This window comes from Phaenicophaeus curvirostris, chromosome 3 (genome assembly GCF_032191515.1).
Source record: "Phaenicophaeus curvirostris isolate KB17595 chromosome 3, BPBGC_Pcur_1.0, whole genome shotgun sequence".
Lineage (NCBI taxonomy): Eukaryota > Metazoa > Chordata > Aves > Cuculiformes > Cuculidae > Phaenicophaeus > Phaenicophaeus curvirostris.
In genome coordinates this window covers 24,565,870-24,592,534 of record NC_091394.1, presented here as the reverse complement: position 1 = coordinate 24,592,534, position 26,665 = coordinate 24,565,870, and the positions used below count along the sequence as shown (strand labels likewise).

General features: G+C 35.2%; 1 protein-coding gene across 4 annotated transcripts in view; it reads left to right on the top strand.

The window, feature by feature from the left end:
• The window catches only part of CDH12 (cadherin 12), a 360,422-nt gene that overhangs the window by 230,226 nt on the left and 103,531 nt on the right, over positions 1-26,665 (top strand). For all 4 annotated transcript variants that reach the window (XM_069853514.1, XM_069853516.1, XM_069853517.1 and 1 more), the window contains exon 3: positions 17,510-17,804. In XM_069853514.1, coding sequence (XP_069709615.1) covers positions 17,510-17,804 — 295 coding nt within the window. The remainder of the gene's footprint in view (positions 1-17,509; positions 17,805-26,665) is intronic.

Sequence of the window (26,665 nt, the reverse complement as noted above, 5' to 3'; positions counted from 1 at the left end):
ATCATAACTCCAGGACTTAGACAGTGTGTTGCTACTCAGATCCCATGTCCACACAGTGCTAATATATGCTGCTAATTTGCTGTTGCCATGACTAGTTTAATATTTTGCCTGTCCACAGGGAAAAATGTTGTTCCATCCTTTTCACAGCAGGCAATTCTGCTCTACAAGGAAATGTAGGAGTTCTTGTGGACAAAGTAAAGAAAGAGCTGGAATCTGCTTCCCTGTTGTAGCACAACACAGATAGTTCTCCTGTGGGAGAGAGATAGGTGTATCAGGATGAGTCCACAGACAACAGTCAATAACACTGGGAGACCAGAAGTTTATTTGCCATATAGGGAAGTCATCTGGAACCATCTTACAACTTTTCCTCAGTGGTTCTGGTGCATCTGTGTTGCTGTGCTGGGTAGGTACTGCAACCATGGGACAAATATCTTCCAGCTGAGATACATAACTGATTCTTTATAATCTCTTTATATATAGGCATGTATCTTTTATTAGCTATGCTTTGTACAACCCAGTCTGGCTGAAACACCTATTCATTTGGTGATCAAAATCATGACATTCACAGATCACGGACAAGTTGGAGAGTCATTCTGTATAATTTCTTTCTGTCTTCTAAAATTGTTCCTTGTTGCTCTTTCTTGAAAAAGAAAGCAATGCCTTTTGAGGGCAAACTTGCTTTAGTAGAGAGAGTGTGTATCAGAATTTTCAGCATTTCTGAAGTTCTTTCATGTGTATGAACAAACCAGTTTTTATTTGTGGAACAAAGAGAGGTCTTCAGATTCTCCCATTGTTTTCTCTTCTAAAATAGATTGCATTTCATATTCATCTCACAATTAAGAATGAATTTGTGTAGGTTTATCTTTGCAGTGTAAATATTAGAGCTTGTACTAAAAAAGAAAGATCCCTAGGTATCCCATATTTCATGGTCAGAACCCCTAAATTGTCACCATGCACCCACAGTACTAACACAGTTGACTACAAAATAGATGCTCGAGGAAGTCAGAAATGCTAGACGGCTACTAGCTGCAGCTGGTATTTCAAATTAGGAAGAAAGCAAATTACTTGTGCTCCAGGTAACAGCTGTTTCGGTAATGAAAACTCACTTCTAAGAAGTATTGTTTAAAACAAACTAATTTTAAGACTATTTTTATCTTATGGGAGTTTGGTATTGTAATGACTTTTTAACCATGCTAGCTAAGGCCAGTCTAAATAAGTCATTAGGTTAATGAACAAACAAATAACAAAGAAATGTATTTATTAAAGTGTATTTATGAGTTTCAAATTCTTTACCAGTGGTGTCTCACTGATTTTGTCCATTTTAAAAGAATATTTCAGAAAATTTAGCATGCAGTTGAATTCTTACAGAAGAACATCACCCTGATAAGGCTGAAACTGTGCTGGGATATAGTTTATTTATGATTTCTTAACATGAAATTTCATTTTGACAGATATTTGGCATCCCACAAGACTAATTCATGCTTCCCAAAAATGTATCATTAAAATTAAAAAATATGCACTTTAAAATCACCATATAATAAGTAAAATAAAAATTGATTTTGCTTAAATATTTTCTTTTGCCTCTACTAGGTGATTTTTCAAAGCATATTTTGCAGCACTCAAAACAAGATCCACCTGGACGCCAGGAAGGGTTGGCTCTATTATGAAGACTTAAAAAGGCTCACTGCAAGTGAATGCTATATTCTTTTCGTACCCGTAGGTCAGCCTCTAAAAATAGTTAGTTTTAGAGTAAAGGATGTAGCTCTAAATTGAATCTCATAGCAGTTCAACAAAAAAGGCTATTTCCCCGTGCAGGTGTGGAAGACAAAAGTAGGAGTGGGAAACTGTGCATAAAGCCTTTTTGTTTTTCTGTTCTTATTGAGTCAAACTCCCAATTGTTCCTTCAATAGAACAAGCCGTCTGTAACACATGGCTGGTACAAATAGGCTTGTGCCCTGCTGTGGATATGGGTATTGGCTGTTACGTGTTATTCCTTGCATATTAATGAAGTGTAATTCTATAGAGCTTAGCCTTGCCTGTCTTTCAACAGGTGGCTTGCACACTGTGTTTTCAGAGGCTGCACCTGTTATGTTCATATAGTCACACACTATGATCATTGTCCAGGAGGCAGAACTTGCCTCCTGAATGAAATTGGAAAATATAGGTTGCCTTACTGCTTGAGAGCAATACTCTTTGGTTACTATAAGCAATACTTGGAAGACAATATTCTTGCAAGGCAATTTGCACTGCATTGAATTTACACAATACAATTCTGCAGAAAATAAACTATATATTCTGACAAAAAACTTTGCACTGAAAGAAATATCCTTATAATCAATTTGTTAAAAGTATTAGAAGCTCTAGCTTTCTATGGGTTCAATAACTTGTATACTTAGAGTATTTTCCCTTCAAAAAAAAACAAGCAACAGAAATAAACACTGTTTTCTGGCTGATTTCTGGCAAATTCATTAAACAGTAAGCGTATTTACCTGTTCATTCTTTGATTTGGTTTAAGCAGAAGACCTCTATTTATATATTACCTTCCTGAATGAATTGCATTTGTACGGTAATTGACTTTTTGTCCTATGTAAATTAGCCTACATTATCTTTCATTGTTAAATTCAATTCAATTTATGGTGCAAATATTGCTAGAGTAAAAATTTCATTAACAATGAGATGCTAATTAGCTTAGGATTAGCTGATCTATTTCTAAATAGGTATCAGTGTTCTGTGATCTCATTAACGAATATGTAATATCTGTACATATGTCTTTCAGGTTTAGTAAAAATTAACCTGTCACAAGATTATATGTTTTCTTTAAGTGCCTTATTTGTAACAGAGGTTCTCTACTATCCGTGAGTACAATATTTGTCAGAACAAAGAAGAAAATTGTTCTCTATCCTAAGTCATGTTTACATCATCTTTATAAAGAGGCACTAGTATGGTTGCGCTATAAGATAAAGAACTTAAACATTCTCTTGTAAATACATGAGAACTTAAGGGCAGATAGCAAAGGAAGTAGATTATCTTTGATGCTTAGAAGGTTTCCAGACAATGAATTTATTATTATTTAGTAGTTAAATTTGTTCTTATATTCAAAAAGGAACATGTGCAAATCATTTATTACATCAAAGAAATATATTTGAAATAATTGCTAAGAAATACGCCCCTTTGTGAATGTGACTTCTTTGATCGTAATTAGCAACTACCGCAAATCCAGGTGAATTTAGCTATTAATAGCTGCAACATTTGTTAGTGTAAGGATCTTACCTCTGTGACCATTAATAAACAGATAAACCCTCAGTCACATGCTGAGTAACTCCCGCACCAGTGGAAGAATTATACAGTAAATTTTGTCTAACTGAAGGTTTATTTTTAAAATTGCAAAAAACATTATTTGACCAAATTTATCTGTCTCATCTCTCAAATCTTGAAGCAATCAAACAATATTATTTGAGATTCTGGAAAATCAGAGAGATAGAGTAAGAATTATTTCCACACAAGAAAAGACAAGACTGTCCTGGTTTCAGTTAGTTAAACTTAAAAGTGGAAAGAAAATTTACTTGTGTGAATAGAAACAAAACAAAATGTTTAATTTCACTCTGCAGGAGAGTATTCTGCTAGCACTTGCAAGTCCCTAATTACTATTGAATAAAACTGGAATCAATGGCAGCTTTGCCATGGGTCTTCTTGAAGCCAAGATTTAAGCTTTATGGACACAATTAGGCTTCCCTGGAGCTTGGACAGATTTTGCCCTTGTAAATTATTTTCCCCAGAACTTCTGGAAGAACCATATGCAGAAGGATTAGGAACGAATTAACAACTCAGTTGTTTCATTGTGTAGCTCTATCACAAAAGGGATAGAAACACCCAGGCACAGCCCTTCTACCTTGTTTCTTGCTTAATCTCTTCTCCAAGGTCTCTGCAGCAACAAATTTGTGGGCCTCTGCCTCTGGTGTAAAATGATTCTATGTTCTTCACTTCCTTCTCCATCCCCAACAGCACTAGTAGAGGTGGCTGTTCTTTCATCTCATCAGCATAAAACCTAAGTACAGCCTCAGCTACAGAAAACAGAGATCTTGCCATAGTCATACAACCAGCTGTCTAATTTCTTTATCAGTTATTGTGCCAGTTTACCCTCCTCTGGCCAGGTCAGTAACTAAACTGTGAGCTGTAGTTCCAATACCCTACCACCACCACCACCACCACTGGAAAGTGGAAAAGGACGTGAGAGGAAGAGAGACTTACGAGGTGGAAACTAAAATTAAACAGCTTTAATAAAATGATAATAATAAAAAAGAAAACAATAATGTTATCAAGAAAACGATAAAATATATACAAGTTACAAAACCAATTCAGACTTCCCAGATGATTATAGGTCACCACTGACCTGCAGGGTAGGTGCAGAGAAAGTCCCATACTACGCTGAGTGACAGGTGGGAGCTGGACTCAGGAACTGAATTCTGTTGCGCTCAGATGAGTTCAGGGACAGACCAAGATGACATCCTCCCTGAAGATGGACCATTGAAGAAGAGAACCTTTCCTCAACTATCCCTAATCTTTTATACTGAGTATGGTATGTATGGCACGGAATAATTCATTGGTCAGTTTTGGGTCACATGCCCTGTCCACTTCTCCCCGAAGATGCAACCCCTGTTCTCACCAGCTCTGGTATGGCCTTGATTTGCATAGGAATAGATATGACCTATGGCCTTTCTTCTTAGCAATACTTCCTCACCTCGATGATAAACATCAGGCTGATCAGTGCAGCCACTGACTGAAGAACTATGTTGGTAAACAGCAGGATCTGAAGTTTTGGGGAAGGCTTAGCTGAAAAATCAGAAAATATGTTCTGCCTCAGCCCAAACCAGAACAATTTTACTGTATTTTTCTCCTGATTCTTAAGGACGTTTTTATTTATCCATTGACAACATTAATAAATGTTGCAAGCAAATGCTATAGCTAGAATTTAACTTCAGGTAAACTTGACACATTCTTTTTTCAAAAATGCATGGGGACAATCCAGCAGAGATAATCACCATTCAGATGTATTGTTGAAGTGCTCAGTCTGAGCAGAAGTTATTTGGGCTTGAGCTGTGGAATATATTTTTCTTTGTCTTGTTAGCACATACGTGTGATGTTTTTATTAAAAAGAACACATACCAGTCTTACGTGGTGCAGATTAATGATATGTGAAGTATAAATCACAGAATCACAGAATAACCAGGTTGGAAGAGACCCACCGGATCATCGAGTCCAATCGTTCCCATCAAACACTAAACCATATCCCTCAGCACCTCATCCACCCGTGCCTTAAACACCTCCAGGGAAGGTGACTCAACCACCTCCCTGGGCAGCCTGTTCCAGTGCCCAATGACCCTTTCTGTAAAGAATTTTTTCCTAACGTCTAGCCTAAACCTCCGTATCCAGAACTTACAATATACACAGGTTTTCTGAAATTTGACTCCGTTCTGCTTGTTGCTATATAAATCTTGTTTGTTTTCAATAATCCAAGCCTAAAGAATAAATTCTGCCTGACACTTTAACTGTCTTAATGACCTACCTTTATCCCATCCTAAGGTTGTTTAATTAACAGATGCCACTGAAAGAGAAATTTTCTCATTTTTGCATATCATCAAAAAATTTTTTGTAAGTCAAGCTGGAAGAAAATGCAAGCTATGCACTTTGTCACTTACCTGTAATGTACCAATTTACTTATTTTGTTTACCATATTCTCTAATTTATTACATTTTAATATAATGAATACCACCTCATATATATTCTATTGAAATGACTGGTACATTTCTGTGAAGGTCCTAGTTATAACTAAGTGAAAAATATTGTAGGTATTACCCCACCATTACTATTTCTAAAACTCTGAAACTGGAAATAAAATTCATATCCCTGCCAGATATATTGATAATTTTTTTTCTGCTTCTAAGGGAGCTTGAAAACAATATAAACTTTTTTTCAAGTAAGCCTTCTCCCTCTCCCAGTATGCCCCTGCTTTGAAACTGATTTTAGTTTTCATTCTAAATATGAAATGGTGTCATGTTGTAGTATGAACATCATAATGCAGGAGATGATGTGCAAGAAGGCTTGCAAGGAGTGCACTCCTTAAAGGGCTTTCATTTCTCTCTCTCCCTTAACTGAGAAACCTCAAAAATGTGTTTCTGCTCCTCTTTCAGTTGCAGCTCTTTTTAATTTCATTCACTTTTTAATTTGTTGAACCTACTTACACTGAGGACACAAAATTTCATAAGTTGTTAGTCTAATATTAAGTAATCACTGCTTGTATTTTACCAGTTTCTTGGTGCTTGGAACAAAGAATGTGAGTTAATCAGACCAGAAACCAACTTCTGCAAGTAGTTTTAAAAAGTGTAGGGACTGTTTTTTATTGCAATATTCTTTGAATTATACCTAAACCTCAGTTAGTGTTGCAGGAAGTTTGTCTCAATATATAGCAAAGCACAGTAAGTTACAGTTTCATGCCCAAAGGATATTTAACCTGAAACCATTTTGAACACTTCAGCAAAATGGACCAAATATGTATAACACAACCCTTACCTACGCTTTTGAAATCTAAGGAAAATCAATAGTTGTTGTGTGAAAGGGCAATTTCATTAATGTAGCCTTTAAAAATATTGTTCATAGCAAATCTTGCAACTGGAACATGATTCATGAGGTTATGCTTCCTTGGAATTGAGACATCTGGGCACTAAAGTAATCTTGCTCTTTCTCTGTTGTGCCTTTCATTCATATATGTCATACACATTAAGCTTTATTGATTCGTGGCTGCTGGATTATTTTGCTTTTTTTTGTGTTGTGATGTGCTTCTTTGCCTGAGGTTTTGGGGCCAACTTAAGTTAAGACAAGGAGATTAAAAATTCAGAAGATATTCTAATTTCACTCAAAGAATTCTGTGCCTGTAAGTACCTTAAAATTATCCCTCTAATATATGTGTTAAAATTAATATTTTTCACATCTGTGATAGAAACAAATAATTCCTTCTTCCTATTTAGAAAAGAGAAGTTTAGAATACTATGCCTTGTCACAGTGATAGACAAGTTGAGACACAATCTTTCTACTCCATCATTCTGTATCTGTCCTATGGTGTCATTTCCAAACAAAAAGAGACACTTTAACTGACAGTGCTTTACAGCAAGTGTGATTTACAGAACAAGTTTTTTTACATATAACATAACGTTACATTTAAATACACGAGGAAAAGACTTTTTATATTTATTTACAATATGGTCAGTGAAGAAAAATACTTGAAATAATGAAAAAAATGTATTACAGGAAAGACCAAAAAGAAAAAGTTTTAATCAGCACCAACAGAATGTAATAGGCCTTTTCTCTAACCTTCCCCCAAGATCAAACAGGAATTGAAGACCGTACTGATATAAATAAAAAATGAAACAGCAGAAGATTTATTTGCTACTTAAAGTTCCAATCAATGTCAAATTAAGCATAAGCTTTTATAATCGGTTTAGAATCTTTGACCTCTCCAAATGCAATGGACTTAAACTAATATTCTTTCAGCATGTTTCCAGCAATGTGTTTACTCAAAAAGTAGGAGCCCCTATAGCTCTGGTCTTTCTCTTCATGTTCTATTAAAAGGAACCTATTCATTTTTATTTATGACAGAGCTCCTATTAAAAGTAACTTGACATTGTGTATATATCAGTGTTTTTTAAAAAAACCTACTTTAATTATTATCATCTTTGGAATATACATACAGAAAATATTTCAGCATAGGTAGACTACTAGCTAGTGCAACAGGAGTCTATATGGTCATCTGTGTACTTTCATGTCTCTGCATGTCAGAGAGCTGTGCCTTCCCTAAGTAGGATAAACTTAGTTTAGGGAGTCATATGGAGATTAGAAACTATACTGAGCCTTTGACTTTCTGGACAAACTCTCTCTCGATTTTTTGCAGAACCAGGGAGCCAGAGGCAGACTTGAAATTTGTGTGGTCAGGTACACTATGGAGGTTTGCTAACCTCTAACCACTGTCTTCTGTGTTAGAGACTCATTAACAGTAAGAGATAACTGGCTTCATGATTATTATGCCTTTAGATATTTATGAATACATAGTTTGAGATATATTCCTTCTCCTAGTAGCAGTTGTGATGGAGACGTGCATGCTGCTCCACTACTACTGTCCTGTGTAGGTGTTGCTGCCTCCTCAGAAAAGCAACTCCAGTGGAATGTTTGAGCTTTCCATAATTAATTTCAGAAGAGCCAGGTTTACAAAGGCCAGCTATTCAACTACTTTAACTAAATGGGACAGTATGATATAAAAATTTCAATGGAATTCAATTAGCTCCAGACATTTTGGGTGGGGAAGTGAATGCCAACAAGGGAAGAAGTAGGAAGCTGCTCAGAGTCCTAATCTCTTCCAGCAATGGATGCCATTCCATAGCCCCTGCTTGCTGTGGTGGCTGTCAGCAGGCCACTTTCCTTTTGTCTGTCACTTCACGAGCAGAATGGCATACAGTACACTCTTCCTTGTGACATTCATAGCTAATCCTACAGCCTACACAAATGTATTCCCACTGGCATCAGTAGAGCAATTCCTGTGAGAGAAGAAAGGGTCATGCAATTGAACTGCTGTAGCTATAGCTTCCATGGGAAATCAAATACAAAAGAAAAAAAATGTCCATGATGTCATCACCCATTGTTAGATGAGATGAGTAATCTCATATATTGATCATGTTGGATTTTGTACTCAACCATGTGTCCTCTGACTCTAGTGATATTTTCTTTATAAAAGCCCAAGTTGTTAACATATAAGGAATAAGGAAAAAGCCCCATGATTTTATACCTTGTAGCTTAAAACATTTATAGACTATAATTCTACAGAAAATAAGTCACATTCACACACTCTTGAAAGAAAATAGATTTTTTCACTTTGCAAGCATAAACAACTCATTTTAGATTAAACATATCTAACCTTGAAAGCAACTTAATTTATGTGATACTTTGAAATATAAAGTTCCTGATTCTTCTCAACTTTTTCAACAGTAATTATCTGGTGATCTTCAGATATGCTGTCTTCAAAAATACAATTAGGCAGTCATTAGAAATTAGAAACTCTCCTGTAATAGGTGTCTTATAAATTTTGTTACAGATAGAGCATGTTTCATGTGAAGGCTTCCTAAGTCGATAGTATGTATTTTCACCATATTTATTCATATGGCATAATTCATACTCTCATGCATTCTATATGTTCTAGAAAGGATACAGCAGAAAACATAATGCCAAATAATATATTACTCTCAGTATGTGGCATCCAGAAAGATGTAGAACTTTTTTATATTCTAACAATGATTCTATTCTTCCTGTTTCAAAAAGAAATACTACAGTCTTACATATTACCTAAAAAAAAGCACCACTCCTCTACACTTACCATTTTCACTAATTACAGCATTGCCATTAGATGTTTTATTGATCTTGCACAATCTTGCAAGAATGTAAGAATTTCACTGTAATGTCTTTACTTCATTTAATTTTCAGAATTAAAAAAAATAAGTATAGCTTTGAAAAGGAAAAAAAAAAAAAGTGATTATTTTCCCCAGATCACTCTTTGTGGCAAACTCCTTTCCATATCTCAGTTTCAGACATCAGCATTATGCTCCCACCTAGCCACGGGGACTCCAGTCAGGAACTGGTGTAGAGGGAGAGCCAGTGCTTTCACAGGTGTAAATAAAACCAGCTCCACTGTTGCTAACTGACACTCAACCATTTGTAACAGGCAATGTTTTGCAGACTCTTTTGAACCAGAACACAATTTATCACAAGTTTCAAGCACACAGTAGTGAAATAAAGGCCACATCTGTACAGGAGCATATGTGGTAAAACATCACTTTTCTCATATGATACATTAAGGTCTTTGGCGTGTGAGGGTTTCAGATTCAATTCCCTGCTCTGTTCCTGTTAAATACTTTGAAAGATTCTGAAATTATAAAAATTTGATGAGATGGTGAAGACATTTTTCACTGAACTGTCATCAGCAGATGCACACTTCATTGTAGCTCTTATTACTTCAGCTGGATGTTATGGTTTAGCCCTGACCTGGCCTGCATGGAAGCTAAAATGTGAGCAGTTGAGCTTCCAATACCTCCCCATCTTCCCCCGCTGTGCCAAGGGAAAGGGAAATGAAAGAAAAAGAAAAAACTTGTAGGTTGAAAACTAAAACTAAGACAGCTTTAATGTAATAATAATAATAATGATAGTAAAAACATCAACTGCTATTACTATTAAGAAAGTAATAAAATATATACAAATATATGAATAGTGCTCCCTCGGTTCCCTGATGACTATATGTCACCACAAATGCTGTAGAGCATGCACAGGGAAAAGGTCAGTGGCAGGAGGGATCTGGACTTAGGAAATGAATTCAAGAATGCACAGATCTGGGATTAGGGACAGAAAGACTGATGAAGTCCTTACTGGATATTGGCCATTGAAGAAGAGGGAGTAACCCTCATGATCTCTTGGTTTTATATGGAATATGACCTGTATGGGATTGAATACTCTGTTGGTTAATTTTGGGTCACCAATCCTGTCCACCTTCCCTGAAGATACAACCCTTTTTTGCCATTTTGACTTATGGCACTCCATCAGCTCAAGAATGGCCTAGGTTTCTACAGAAATAAGTATAAGCAATGGCCTTTCTGCATACCAATGCCCTGTGTTATCAGTTCTAGAGAGAAACACTGCCTGAAAAACATGCAGTGAAAACCTTAAGTGAAAAACTTACAGAACATGAAATTATTTAGATAAGACTTAGCTGAAGGTAGAAAACTGGCTCTACTTTAGCTCAGACTAGAAGAGATGTATAAAGTTGCACTGGCGAGAAAAGAAACTGGAGGTTGATAAATTTCTTCAAATTTTGTCTTTGTTATTGTCTTATGGTCAATTCTGGAATTTGTTGTTGGAACCTGTGATTATATTGTTACTTTATCATGGTAATACCTAGAGGCCTCAGCAGATTTATGGTCCCATCAGCTGTTAACATTCTGCACAACATTTCTCTCAAATCGAATTTAATATAACTGTGAACTTAAACCTATCAATGTATGTACAAATCGCACATTGTTACATGGATATATATGAGTTCAGAAAGCAAAAATTAATAAAATAACTATTTTTATATTGATTCTTACAATAAAGTTTAAGAGAAAGGACCAAGACACAGGGTTTCTATATGCAGCAACTCCAGCTGCAAAGGTATTGTAAAAGTAATCTCAGAAATATATGCAATTTGTAATTTACATATATAATTACTTGTATAATCATGTTATAATCTTAGTTATAATCTATAGTCTTTCAATATTTTACCAGTGCATTTATTTTTTAAAATTTAGCAATATTTCTTCTGTCTATGCACTGTATTTTGCAATGTACTTTTGCCAGTGTCATTATTAAATTCTATGTACTACAGAAAAAATATTCTTGTAGAACAGAATTAGAAAAATAACAATCCCTGACCCTTCAAGTCAGTGATGTTGATAGGGGTGAGGGTTCATTTGACCTCACCAGGTCAGGTACCATTTTTATTCCTTACTAATGACTTATCTGTCATCATATTACTAGATGACAATCACACTCATTATTGGAAAACTCTAGTCTGAGTTTTCTTGGTATGCTTAAACTTAATCCCCATGACAGAAGGAGATAATGTTTTATTTAATTGGATAATCGGTGTTTTAATTTAAATAAAGCTCCGCTTTATTTGCCAAGCAGGAGTCAGTAGAAAAGGGAGTAGAAAACCGTTTTTATTTAATTCCCCTTGAATAAGAAAGTATTTTAATCTAATTCGTATAGCGTACAAAAGATACTTCAAAATGCAGAACCATATAGTCTATTGCCATTTTTACAAAGATTCGACAGAAGAGTGCCATTTCTTTGAAGCAGATATTTTACTCAACACAGGAAAAAAAAACATTGCAATACAATCCTAAGAAAATTAGTTACAGTGAGAAGACATGCATAGCTTTCTAGTTTGAATAATTATTTTGTTATCCTTGATGTATTTGTGTATATATCATATATATATAAATCCTTTAATTGACATTTTAAATTATCATTTAAAATTCTCATAGCGCTAAAAAGCCTAGCCACAGATATGTGTCTGTTGTAAAAGCTCTGTATAAAGCTAATACATAGACAGTCCTCCCTGTTGCAAATAATTTTCATTCTTAAAAGCAAACAAAACCATGTCTTCTAAATGATCTTTAAAGAAATCATTGTTTTCTTTTGTTCATCTTTGTTTTACGTCATCATTTGGGGGTTGGCCTTGATGATCTTAAAGTTCTTTTCCAACTTAAATGATTCTATGATTTTAGTTGCTATTTCTTTCCCTATTCCTGTTTTGCAGATCACTGTTCATCTGACCCATTTTTTAGTAGTATCCTAACTCCTATGAATATAAGATTTAGTCTGTACACTTGCCTGATACATGTATGTTAACTGACTATTCAGAAGATGCTGTAGGTAACCCAAATTTTGAGGATCAAGAAACATTTACACTGAGTGCATACTGAGCAGATTTTTTCTTGTTCCTAAATGTTCCCTGGAGGGTGGAAGGTTATGGGGAGAGGGGAAAGGGGAGGAGAGAAAAAAAAAACATTTGATGGGATTAGATTAGTAGCAATTGCAGTGATGTTTTTATTACTCAATTTTCTGAATTTAAGTCTCTGACAACAGTTTCCCCCTGCACCCCGCCTTTTATCTTGGGAAAATTTTCATCTTTTAAGTATTTCTAAAGGGGAGTGGGGAGAAGCTGTTTGTATAAAACCAGTATATTGGAATCTAATTATCAGTTTTTAAAAGAAAATATGCGATCTGTGTAGGCTGTAGAGTTCTTGCCAGTAGAAAATATGTGAAGAATGTTTTAAAAGGGCAGTGTTCCAAATAGAAAGTCTACTTAGATGGTTAATATCAAAGGTTTCTCCAGGCTTATTTACACCATTCTTTCCTATGGTGGACATCCCTGTTCCATCACACAGACTTTTGCAGTAAAGCATTTCCAGAACACCTCTGTTTGCATCTGTGTTTTCCGTACATCAATGACCTCTTTTCCTTTCTTCAGTTCAGGATGTCATACCATCTTTGCAGTTTTAGGTAATATTGGAGTTGACTGGCTATTTTAACTTCTCAAACAGTTTCATTGCACATCTTATGTACGAAGGAGCAGGAGGAGGAATGGGTGGCTACAGAGCAAATGAGTGCACTTTGAAGTAGATATAGGCAGAGAAAATAATGGAATATGGTCCTAAAATATATTGCATAATCAAAAATGACACAGAGATATGGATGTAGGATGAATAAGTAGCCCTGTTGTGCACGCAAGGCATGGTTAATAACTTGGAACATTCAGTGATGTTCTCAGTCCAGACATGCACTGCAACATAGCATTTAAATTCATATGCTAGCAATAAATAAATTGAGCTGTGAAATTTTTTCAGCCTGTGAAATTGTCAATGGAATAAGATGTAGAATCTCAGAGTATATTACAAGGTGAATATATCAATTTACGGATATTAAACATTCCTTAACATTTAAAACTTATTTACTTCCTCCTGTTTTCTTTCTCTACATTTTTTGTTATTATATGTGGATGGGAAATTCAGTAAGAGAACCAGCCAATTCATAAAATAATTTACTATTGTCTGTACTGTTGTGAAATTAAGATCTTGGCAATACTAGTGAATGTCACGACCCTTTTGCTTCTGATTTCTTTACCCATGTCTGTTAATTTACAAATTTGACTTTCCAAATCATTATAAGCTTATTAAAGTAAGTCACTGAATTGTTTAAGAAAAGAAAGGATGAGCAGATGAGGATCAGAGATATAGGATACTGACAAGTGAATCAACGCTAAGGAACAAATACTTCTGACTCATACTACTGCTACATTGAATTTAGCTAGGAGTGTATAGTTCTTGAAATACAGACACTAATCCATTTCTTCATCTTTCATGTGATTTCATATGTAATATCAAATCATTTTTGCAGGTATATGAGTTCTTGGAGTGACACAGAGCTTATAATACTGAGTTATTGAAGCAGTAAGGTCTTAATTTGTTGCTAAAATACTATTAATTGCATTACTTTTTAAGAACTGGACATAACTGCCTGAAGTACAGTATAAATTTCTCCCAGATGTGCTTGTAAAGAGTTGCTACCAACTTTTTCATCCTCCCTGAAACAAACTAGTTACAGGCTGAGACAGATTGTTATATCACATGGACTTGACTCAGTCTGGCATCTGGCACTGGATGTGATTCAACAGCACTGCTACAGTTTCTGCAAAGATTTATGCAATGTATTTCACAGTAGTCTCCATCTTATTACTCATACTTGACTTTTTTAATCAATCATTTCCTTTGCCATATGTGTTATTGTTTGCAGACATTAGCAAGAATTATGAGATGATATGATGACATCACAGAAAAATATTAATGATTTTCTGCACTAACAGAGTTTGCTGCAAGAAATCATTAGATCTAACACTACTCTGTGTTACTTAGGTAGTAAGAATAACCGTGCAGATTTGAGCAAAAGTAAAAATGAATCCCTCACATTTCCAAACTTTGCAGCATTTTTAATGCTAAGGATTTACAGAGAAAATGTAAAAATAAGAAAAATCTATGTGAATGAGGAATTGTGGCCATTTAAGATTTGAGCAGTTGTTCACTTGCCCTGTAGTTTTGCTTAAATAGCAGAAGAGCAAGAATTAGAAAATAAGAACAAGCAAGCAAGAGAAATGAAACAGAGAACCAAAATTTCTGTTGGACACAGTGCCAGGAAAAACAAGACACTCGCTGTGTGTATGATGTTCTGTATGATTATCAGCACATGAAAAATCTTAATTCTTCCAGTGCAATCCAGCTTGTAGCACATAATTCAGAGAGCACTAGCACTTATTCTTTAGCCTAAATGGTTTTCCAGAAGATTTTAGGTGTTGAAAGTCAAGATTATTTTCTAGTGTTGTGCAAATCCAACCAATGATAGTTCCTTTCTCTACATCTTTGCATGTGAATCTCAGTATTGTCTGCCTTTTATTGTTGTAGAAGATAGTTCATTTTAACCTAAATCAGTTGGGTATTTCCCCATAGTATTTAGACACTTTTAAACACTGAATTTTCCCACAAATTGTGTTGACTAGTGTGTGTTACAAACATGCATGCATTTACCTATTTTCCAGCAATGGCATCTAAGAAGACTATATTAAAATTAGCACAATTTGATGAGTAAATGCAATGTGACAGATCCCAGTTAATTCAAAACAGTACAACTCTGCTTAAGTCAATGGAATATCTCCTAGATTATACTAGCAGACTGATGTTTGTGAAGCACCATAGACTCATCTGTAATTGTGGAATTGCTAAAGCTGCCAGTTATACAGCTTATTTTCTCTCATACATTTGGAAAAAAAGGCTCTGCTTTTGTGTGTCTTTGTATTTTACTTTTCCTTTCTCTTAGGAGCCCTTATTTTTGCTTTCTTATTATACTTTTTACCCTTATCCTCAACTGAGGGAAGCATCTACAACTTTCTGTCTAGCATAATCCAAGTGATCAGATAACACGTGCAATGCCGCCTTATTTGCTACTAGATGAAAATAAAAATATAAACCCTTCAACTGACCATCAGAAAAACAACCACCTTAGCTTTTGTGCCAAATCAGATGACAGGAGATGGGAGTAGGGACAATATTCTTGGCACACTTCCCTGATTACAAATCCCTACTTCAAAACCACATTCTTTTGCTTTGTGATATTCTTACTTCCAGGCATGTGGAATAATTTACTCTTTGTGTACCTGTAAGACTCTGTATGATAATGGAAGGAAAATATTAAGTTTTAACCGAGCAAGGAATAATGGAACAGCAGGAAGTTTGTGAGCCACTTAAATTAAAATGATGAGGAAGAAATAGACATTAATTGCCTCAGGCTGCATTATCTTTTCATTTTGCAAGAAGGAAATATTTAACACCCCAGGAGGAAAAGATTGAACTTCCTTTGAATCTTTCCACAGTGAACCACTGCTCAAGGACCAAAATGCTTTACTTTGGACTGGAGAAATAATTTAAAATCACATGCAGGGAGTAGCTAGATGGAAGATGAGTATGTAGTATATTCACTGAGCAGGAATGATGAGAAGAAAAAGTAGGCAAAAAAGAGACTATATTCACATTCGCTCTGTCCCACAAACCATGACCTCTTCCACAGTCACAAGGACCTATTTTCAATTTCAGTCCAATAGCTATAAATGTTAATAATTGCCTTTACCACTTTCTCTGTAGCTTAGCTTCCTGCACCATTACCAAAACCATTTAGTTTCTCAGTAATTCATTTTCTACATAATCTCCTTTCATGTCACATGTTTCCTCTATTGTGTTTCACCTTGGGCAGTACATCATGTAAATAAAGCCTGTATCCATAATTGCTATACTGCTTAAGGGAATTCACTCTAGAAAACTCTATTCCAGCCTGTGTCTATTATAGTAGATCTCTTTAGTCCTCATTAGATAGGACAAGCAGCTGAATATTTTAAAAGCTATTTCGGTATCTGTGATGTAACCTTGTGTATCTATTCAAAACTTTTAGATGTATTTAAAGGCAGAGCATGAAACAGGTAAAAGCATCTGAGACAGAAGTTCATCATAGTGTATTTTGATTCAAAGAATGCTGCATTTGAAATAGTATTTAAGTCTATATAACAATAATATCGATACAAATCAAATGGACAAAATCATTCAAGATCTTGTATTGAAGTATTTTTTTCAAATTAGAGATTTAATACACTAATATTGTGGGAAATGTGTGTATTGTAGAAATAATTGAGTTAAGGCAGACATGATTGAGTTCTGTATTCTTCCAATGAGCAAGAGAACTCCAAGCTTCGCACTGTCCATGAGGAGATTATCTCAGAAAGGACAGAAACAAACCATCAAATATTTAATTCTGTTTAACATTTACTGTAATTAAATCTATATATTTTCTTTTATAAACCATATTTGATTTTGAGTTTGAGTTTAGGATTCCATCAAGCTCTTGAGTGTGAAATGAAAATTAGGTACTTTTACTACTTCTCTGAAAGCCAAATGCCTATGAAAACTTTTGACTCTGTCTCATGTTATCTCATGACTGATGTAGTTATTGGTGCTTTTCCACTCTCAGTCTTAAATTTCAGTTTATAACAAATCTGAAGCCCTGCTTCATTGCAGTTTTAACAGTGACCAGTATTCATGGGAAAAAGCAGGTAAAATTTTGAAATGTTCTCTTTGCTGGGGAGTAGATGGGAATAAAAATATTAGATAACATGCTACCCACTTTTTTTCCATGCTCTTAGAGGCAGCTAAGGACTTCTGAAATTGGTTCCTCTAATGTTTTTAACTATATAAGAGGAAAAAAAAAAAAAGCCTTTCAGCCTAGAAAAAAAAGACATTAATGTTTTTTCCCTCCTTTTTATTTTTTTCTTTTTGTTTTCAAGCTGCATTCTGACTTGGACAAGGGAGTGGGCACTGTTAAGTATACCCTTTCAGGAGATGGTGCTGGCACAGTTTTTACCATTGATGAGACCACAGGAGACATTCATGCCATAAGAAGCCTAGATCGAGAAGAAAAACCTTTCTATACACTCCGGGCTCAGGCTGTAGATGTTGACACCAAGAAACCATTAGAGCCTGAATCAGAGTTTATCATCAAAGTTCAGGACATTAATGATAATGAGCCAAAGTTCCTGGATGGACCTTATGTTGCTAGTGTCCCAGAAATGTCTCCAGTGGGTAAGTAAGAAGCTTTGAATACTTGATAACTAATTGCATGTTATTTAATTGTCTCAATGTACATTTTCAGAAAAAAGAAAGAAAAAGTTGAAATGAAAATTTAACTTCTAAAGCTTATTGCCAGAAGTGTCTTGCTCTGTGCTATACAGATTACAGTTTTGTTTTAGCCTTATTTACTTATTTAGAAACTTGTTCTTTTGCAAAGTAAGGGCTTCTGACTTTATGTGTCTGAGGACAGGAAGTGAAAAAAAATATATTCAAAGTGGGTATGCTAAGATCCATGGATTCTGTGTACTATCAAATCTGTTATTTCACATGATGAAATGCCTTCCCCTCTTTTCCTAGTGTATGATGACTGACTGCTGCACAGCATTAGGTGATACAGCAGCACCTTGCAATTTCCTCTTCTAGTCTTTGTGGTTGTTAAATTCCTATGGGACTCACATGATCCCCCAATTATGGATTAGGGTACAATTCTTTATCGATGTCCTGCTACACTGTGAGTGGTAAAAGTAAATAAATAAAGATATAGTAAATATATATATATATATATCAATTAGACTAACTGGAAACATGATAAGTTTTCAAAAAAGCTGGTGTACAGTGGAGAGAATAATTTTCTCTCCAAAGAGAGGTGAACTATAATAAGGATATTGGAGCACTGGAATGGGTTTTTGTTTGAAGATTTTTCACAATGTGATAGACATTTGCCAGGACAGAAAAAAAAAAAACATTCATCCTTCTTTGGAGCAGGAGAATAGACCCTTCAAATTTCTGCCTGATGGCTGATTCTGCAGTGGTCCTGAGCAATATGTTTGCAACATGACAATGTTGCTTGTATCCTGCTGCCAGATGGTGCTTTGGGCAGTACAGATTCGTTAATCTTGGGCTGAGAGGCCTTTAACTTCTTACAGCTAGTTTCAGTTTATTACCATTTTCTCTGCTAAGCTGTCTTTTCCCAGTACTTCACAAGCCAGTACTAGTTCCTTATTCCTCCGTGTAGTTGCTCACAGTTGCAGAAGTTTTTGACTCTGAAATGTGCGGAGGATTCTGTAGCTCCTTCAGTTATGCAACTGAGATGGAGAAGTTTTGAAAGACAGTCTGTGAGGAAACTAGCTATCTACACAATTTGCTAGATGGAATTAATGAAGTAGAATTTCAAATTTTGAAGTAAAGCATGTTAGAATGTGATAAAATGTCATACGAGTAGACATGTAGAAATTATCATATTACTTTCATACAGCTGTAGAGATAAATCAACTATAGTCTCCCATGGAGATTTATGTACAGATTCACTATATTGGTGCACTATTGTTGTTGTATCTATAGAGATGCCTAGAAATATTGATTACAGTTATAATATTTATAGATTGAAAGTGTGTTATGTTTTCAAGACTGTTCCTGTCGCAAGTTCAGAATAGAATTTTGTCATCAGTGAATGTATGGTTAATTGTTGTTTTTAAGATTTAATCAAAGAGAAATGAGCAAAATAATAATGAATAATGTTATTTACACAGTAGAATGCAGTTCATTCATTCATTCTCTCACTCAATTGCTCTCCTTCCATCTTCCCTTCTTGTTTTCTTAAATATGTGTGTGCAGTAGCAGGCAAAATGCTAACAGTGGTTTTATTTCATGGGAAATCTCCTCAAGGAGTGCTACGCATTGTGGCTTTAACATTGACTGGGACTTGCATGACTAAATGATATTAGACTGGTATGCTGTGTCATGCATACAACTTTTTAAAAGGAATGCTTTTCAATTTACTCTCCCTTGGAAAAACAGCAGTAGATGCCATGGCAAGAAATGTATACTCTTGATCTTCACTTTATTCGGTCACACTCACTACCTCTGGTTTTATTCATACTAGTTTTTATTTTCCTCTATAAGAAAAACAAAAGATGGATGAATATTAATCAGAAAAATCAAGTCTAGGAAACAGTACCCTAAATGAAGGCCTAAACTCCAATTAGTGGTTACTAAAGCAGATAACAATTTTTGCTGTTGGGTTATCTTGCAGCAAAAATATCCAGAAATGCCTTCTGTCAGCTGTGATGTGCCAGGAGATTATGCCTTCTCCAGTGTAGGTGTTTCCACTCTCTTGCTCTCTCTTATCAAAGCTTTTGCTACCTTATGCAAGCACAGATTTCTCAGAGGTTATAAAACTACTACTCACTGTCATCAGTGCCATTTAGTTGCATATATAGAGATGCCCAGACCTGCCAATGCCTGAGGCTGACATCAAAAATCACTTTGATTCTTTAGCTGGTGTAGCATACAGTTGTCTTGGCTTAGGCAAAACCCCTGATAAACTCTTTATCTCATCTATTTTTTTTTCATGCTCATTTTCTTATTGCCAGTTTTCGATTTCAATATGACCTAAACTTCACTTACTATATTTTTTGCTACAGTATTTATTATGAACTGCACTCATGCGCACTGTTTCTGTTGTGGGAAATTAAAGACAGCGTGACTTTTTTTTCCCCATTACTAGTCATTTCTACAAACCCTATAAGATTTTGTGACTAGTGACTTGCTATCTTTTATTATTGCATGACACTTGCATGCAAAGATTTACCCAGTTTAGTAGTTTATCCAAGTTTATTGGTAATAATGAGCCAGGGTTTATGTTAAAGAGGAACAGAGGGGCAGAGAAGTAGCTAATAAAATTCTAAATACCTAACACCCAATGTAAACACACAGTATATATGACAGTGAAGTAAAGTGAATTGTATTAAACACAGTTGAGGTACCACAGTTTGCAGCCAGAAGAGAAGATTGCATAGGGCTGGGAAGTCTTGGGATGAAAAAAGTCCTTCAGAACCCTTACATACATTTTAGAAATCTTCATGGCTACACTGTTCTTAGTTTTGTAATATCTGTGGCCTTTGTACTAATTGCTGTTGCTGAAGCTCTGGTGGATGAAAAAAATGCCATACCATTCATTCTCAAATTCTGAGTTCTAGTTACAAATTTGTAATAATGTTGCATGTCAACTTTATCCAGCACCTTGGTGATTTTTTACTGGAAAAAGTAGAAAAAGATGGAAGTTTGTAGGATCCTCAATGTCTTGTTTTCTGCACATAGATATGATTTAGACTTATCTGTCATGTTCAAGTTTTCTACAGTAGATTTTATGAGAAATTTGTTGTGTTGTTGTCTATGCATGGATTTGGTGAAGATTTTTTTTTTCCCTTCAAATTTACTTTGAGGTTATATTAAGTTTCTTCTACAGTTTCTGTACACTGAGGTTTGTTCATTTCCCTTTATAATCAATACCACTCCTTTAAAAAGATTATGGTAATGCATATCATTTAGCTTTTTCTGAAGAAAAGGTAATTTAAGGATTGCTATTTTTACTTAGTGTTACATTTCTTTCTGGGGGCCAAAATTCCTTCATATGGTTTTTACTGAGAAAAACTGTTAGCAGAATGTTTACTGCATTCTAAAGCCCACTATATACTAGGATTCCTACTTGTTTTGTGCCAAAGGTTTGAATGGGCAGCTAGTCTTGCTCCTTCCATACACGTCCTGTAATCTGCTCATGTATGATGGAGAGGACAGTCAGTCAGAATTATAAACAAAAAAGATCTTTGCTTGAAAAGCCCCTTGGTTACTGACTGGTGCAACATGCAGGCTACTGTACTCATCTATGGCTTCCATTATTTCTGATACTTTCTAGGTGTTCATGGTTTCTGTGTTGTTGCAGAAGTATATTGGCACCTCCAAACTTGATAGTATATTGCTCATGTAATAACTGTGAAGAATACTTTCTGATGAAGAAATTTTTTTTTTGAAAGGGCAATGATGTGAAATTCCTTGCATAGAAACTCAGGAGATGGAGACATATTAGAACGCAAAACCAGTATTATAAAAACAGACATTGATATGACATTATCCTGTGATTAATAAGAGACTTACCATAGCTTAACAACTGGACTCTTAATATTTTTTCTGATATTGGATTTGGTTTATGAATATCTTTATTTGTTAATATTCTCTTGATTTAGTAAGAGTTCCAAAATGCAGAATGAACCAGACATGGAAGTTGATGTATGAGGACTTAAAAGAGGGCTGTAATTTCCCCATTTGTAGTTTTGTATTAACAAAATATGTTGTCCTTAAGTATAGTTTAATCAATTGTGTTGTGGTTCTGGCAGATGTGCCAGCTTCTGTTGCAATATAGCTCATGTAAGTATTCAAATATATGGTGAGTCTAAACCAAGGTTATTTGCTTTTTAACGCTACCAGTCCAGAAGACTGAGAGCAGGGGCATATCACCATTAAACACACATTAAAGGAAAGATCTTGTGTTATATTTTTATATACTTATGCATAAAAATGTGCACAGGAATGCATGTACATTTCTTATGGATTTCTTTTACAGACTATGCTGATTTTAATTGATAATACATATTACATATGACAAAGTTATAACTGCTACTGTTACAGCCTCCTGATTGTTTCAAAGGTCCTTCCATTATTCCTCTGTGCTTATACACAGACCTGCTAGGGCTGTCCTAAACCCATCAGTTCCATAACATATAGATTCCATCTGTTCTTTCTTAGAAAATTTAATTTCATGCCTTTTCATTAGATTAACTCTTTATTGCTGAAGGAGGTTCTGAAGACTCCAGATCAACATGGCAACTATTCTTCCTTTTTGGTTATTAATTAATAAGTTCATATTAATAAGTTAATATGTTCATATTAAGTAACTGTACTGATTAAGTTTGAATATTCTATTTGAAACTGTCTCAATTGTAACACTATGTTGTAACACTGAAATCATCAATGATAATATAAAGTTGATATCAGATTATTTTTACTGGCTAACCTCTGTGGTGCAAGGCAGCTACTCCAAGACTGTTATGGATTTGCTTCCCATGGTACTGACAGCATAAAAATAATCTTCATAAATCTTTCTAGAAGTTTTCCTTCAGAAGTGAATACTTAATTGTCTTAAATTTAAACACTGGCTTGTATTTAAACACTGACAAAGGCTTGTTCATACATCCAAAAAGGGAACATATGTTTAATATATTCATCTATGTAGTTTCATGTAAAAGGTTTACAATGTGTAGAAAACTAACCTCATGAACTGTTGGGTAGGAAGCTGTGCTCTGGTTGATTTTTAGCTTAGTGCTGTGTGCCTGAGTTTGGCCTGAAGCTTTCGCTGAGCAAAGGCTGGGAAAGGAAGGTCCATAAGGGATTACAGCAATACTGAGCAATCATTCCCTTGATATACGCTCCTGGGTCCTGGCAATATATTTTTTAAGAACTTCCAAAAGCATACACAGGCTGTTGTGGAAGATATTACTTTGGGAATTTGTAGAGGTCAGAGATATTGTTGAATAGTTTTACACATGCACATGGAGAGAGAACTGGCAGTATAATCTGTCAGCCACTCTCTGCAGGCCCTCCAGCTCCACTCTGGTTTCCATGCTTACTGGGATTCCCATTAATGGGAATGGGACATCATATGCCATATACAAATATATTAAATATTCTTGTTTATTCTCTTGTTTATTGACTTTTCCTTATCTAATAATTCCTATCAATAATTTTCCCTCTTTTTTTGCTGTTAATTGAGATGCTGCAATGCACCTGATAAGTTTTTTTTTTTCCTTTATGCCTCTTACTATCCATTTCTCAGTGTGAAATCCTCTGTCCCCGGATACTTGCTACCTTGTAACACGTTGCAGTCAAGCTTTCTTATTGTCAATCTGTCACCTGCTTATGTATTCACTTTTACTGGCAGCCTGTGAGTTCAGATCCAAGTGAGAGGCCAGTGGCAACTCCTCGTCTTTATATATAAAGACTGGCAATTTATTCCTACCATTTGTTTTCTATTTTTATTTAGATATTATCTCAGGAAAAAAAAGCTGTTCTTTCTTAATCTTTATATTTTTAAAAAAAAAAATTTAAAGAGCTTTTGCTTAGGAACATTGCTGAAAGCTTTTTGGAAATGTAGATACTGTTTATTTGTACAAGTAATCTAGAGCTATATACTCAGTGATTTACTTAACAGTTTTAACAAGTTTTTAGAAGAGAAGCTTCCCTTCACAAATCTGTATTCACTCCTCCCTTACACTGTCATATCCACATGTCCTCTAACATTGTAGTTTATTACAGAGTGTACAAATTGGTCCATTGCCTGGGTCAGAGTTGATGCTCTAGGTCATACAGACCACTTTTCAGAACAATTAATGACTCATCGCTATCTTCCAGTTTTCTGTCCTGGGGCTATGTCAAATGGCAGTTTACCCATCACAGTTGATGTTTCAGTGGTTTCTCACTTAGAACTGCCTTGTTAATTAAAGACCTTCTCTTCTAAATGCATTTCTTTAATTGTGAAAAGACACAGCTATTGCACTGCTCATCATACTGTTTTATAGCCACTGTAGAGAAAGGTGAGTTTTAAGAAGGGAGCAGATAAAAAGTTATGGCTGCGTAGCCTTTTGTTAATGTTTTTTTCTGTGCATAAGGGGCATTGCACAAAAATACAAAACAAAATAAAAATCAGATATTGAGAGAAAATTACAAGTAGGCAGTAAAAGCTTTCAAAACAAGTGTTTCTTGACATTATGATAAAACACTAGGGAACCTAGACAGCTTCATCTGCTGTCAAAAGCCTTACAGTGAAAACTCCTTTAGATCAAAAGGGAGGAAGAAAACCATGCAGAGAATCAAGACTTGCCTGGTTAGAGGTTTGTGGCTATTGTCATTCTCACAGTGAATTTCATTTCATACACCCTGGCTGCTGGAAATTGTTTGCAAAATAAGGAAATTTGGCAAATACTGTTAGCTGGGAAATTCTGTATAAAATGAAAGGTGTGACAGACAAGACCCTACTGACAGGCACACAACAAATGTCTCAGAAGCTTTTGCTATTAAAAAGGTGAGACATTGGATAAACGTTTTCTGTCAGCTGGTTTCACAGTCACAAAATGTCAGTACTTGTGCCAAACTCATGCAAAGCATTTGAGTCCTACTTCATATATATGCAGGCCTGCTTTATTTGGTTTACTTGGAAGTGGATAAAGCTAAAAACTCTCATCACAGGAGGTTTTATTCCAGCTCAGTAACGTAAATCAAATAACTTTTTATATTCTCTCGCACCCAAATATTTTGCTGCAGACCCCTGTGTTAGGTTAACCAACCAATACTTCCGTTATTAGAATTAAGCTGTTTGGGTTTACTAAAAATTTATGCATTGGCCATTTTAATGGGCTGAGTAATACCTCTTTTTATATATAAAGAGGAGCTTTGTAATTATTGGTGCAGTAATTATGGTGTGCATAATTATCTTTAGGTTCAAGATGCATTGCATTAAAGCTGTTGGGCTTATGTGTTAATTTTTTTGTCAATGACCCTGTCGCTGAGGGAAAGGTATTGACATGTTTTAGTGTAGCACTGAGAGATGTTGGAATTGTTTTTATACAGGCACATCACATCTCAAAACATAAAACATGTATTGATAGTTGATTTAGCAGCCACTGATCAGCTGTAAATGTTAAAAATTAACAAGAAGTTGCTTTTTCCTTGCCACAAAATTACTCTGAATATTAAATATCTTTTCAGCAATAGCTGTTGCTTTGGCCACCAATTGGTTTTAAACATTGAGTGTATTTTAAAAGTATTACTGTTCTCAGCCACTGAGTGACTGTAAACATTAAATATGTTTTATAGAGGCTGCTTTTCAAGCTACTGCCTGCATGGCTACGAACATATTTTTTCTCTAAAGTTACTTTCCAGTCACTGAGCTATTTTTTTCTTATAAGCTCAGTTCTATTTATAATTTTCCACAGAAAAAAATAAGGTTTCACTGGCACAAGGTAGCTCTTCATTTATGACAAGTAATCATGTCCTAGCCATCTTCTCATAAAGTCACTGCAGGTCATGAGAACAACAAAAAATTTAAATGGTTTTTTGTGACCATTTTGCTTGGACTGTGTGTGCATGTCTAGTGTTCTTCTCCCCCATTTTTGTGCATAACATCAGTAAACCAAAATAATAAAAGCAGACATGAGTGATATTCTGTACTAAAATAAATATCTAAGAAATAAGTCACTGACAAATTCAGTGGATCAATCAACTCATCATCAGTCACTGAGGAGCACAAAACAGAAGGCAAAATAGTTTCGAGATTATTAAGCAAATGAGAGTCACTAAACCAAATATGATTAAGGGTTTTAATTCTGTGTGCAGAAGTAACTCCTTGTGGCAAATTAGATGTAATCCTAGGAGGGTCTGGAGTGATAAGAAAAGTATTCACAAGAATCTGGCTTAACAGCAGTTAAGAAAGAAAATCACTCATCACTAATATTTTGTTAAGGACACATTTTTTCTCTCTGAAAAATCCCATAATCCTTTAAGTCAACAGCAGAGATTTTGCAGGTAAAAATAACATCTTAGGGAAAAAAAAATCTTCATAAACTAGAGATCTAACAAAATCCACAGAATGAAGAATGGTGCATACTAAAGGATCTTTAAATAGCATGTCAGCCAATAATTATGTGTATCTGTCTGTCAACCTCAGATTTAACGAATTCTAGATACTTATTTGCAATAAGGAACAGCACCTATGCACAATCCAGCCCAGTGTCTATCCCATACATGGTAGAGTTTTCCTAACTAAGGAAGTGTTAGAGATCTTATGGGAACATAAGCTCGACATCCCTCCAGCCTTTGATCATGAAGGGTCCCTACAGAGCTGGTTGAAACCTTCCCACAAGAACTCTTTTTGCTAAGTTTCTGTAGAACTGAAAGATGCAAACTTGTAATTTTGTCAAAATATTTTATGAGAAAACAGATGGCTACCTGGTGAGTCATCCCCTAGGTTAGCTAGCGACGGGAAA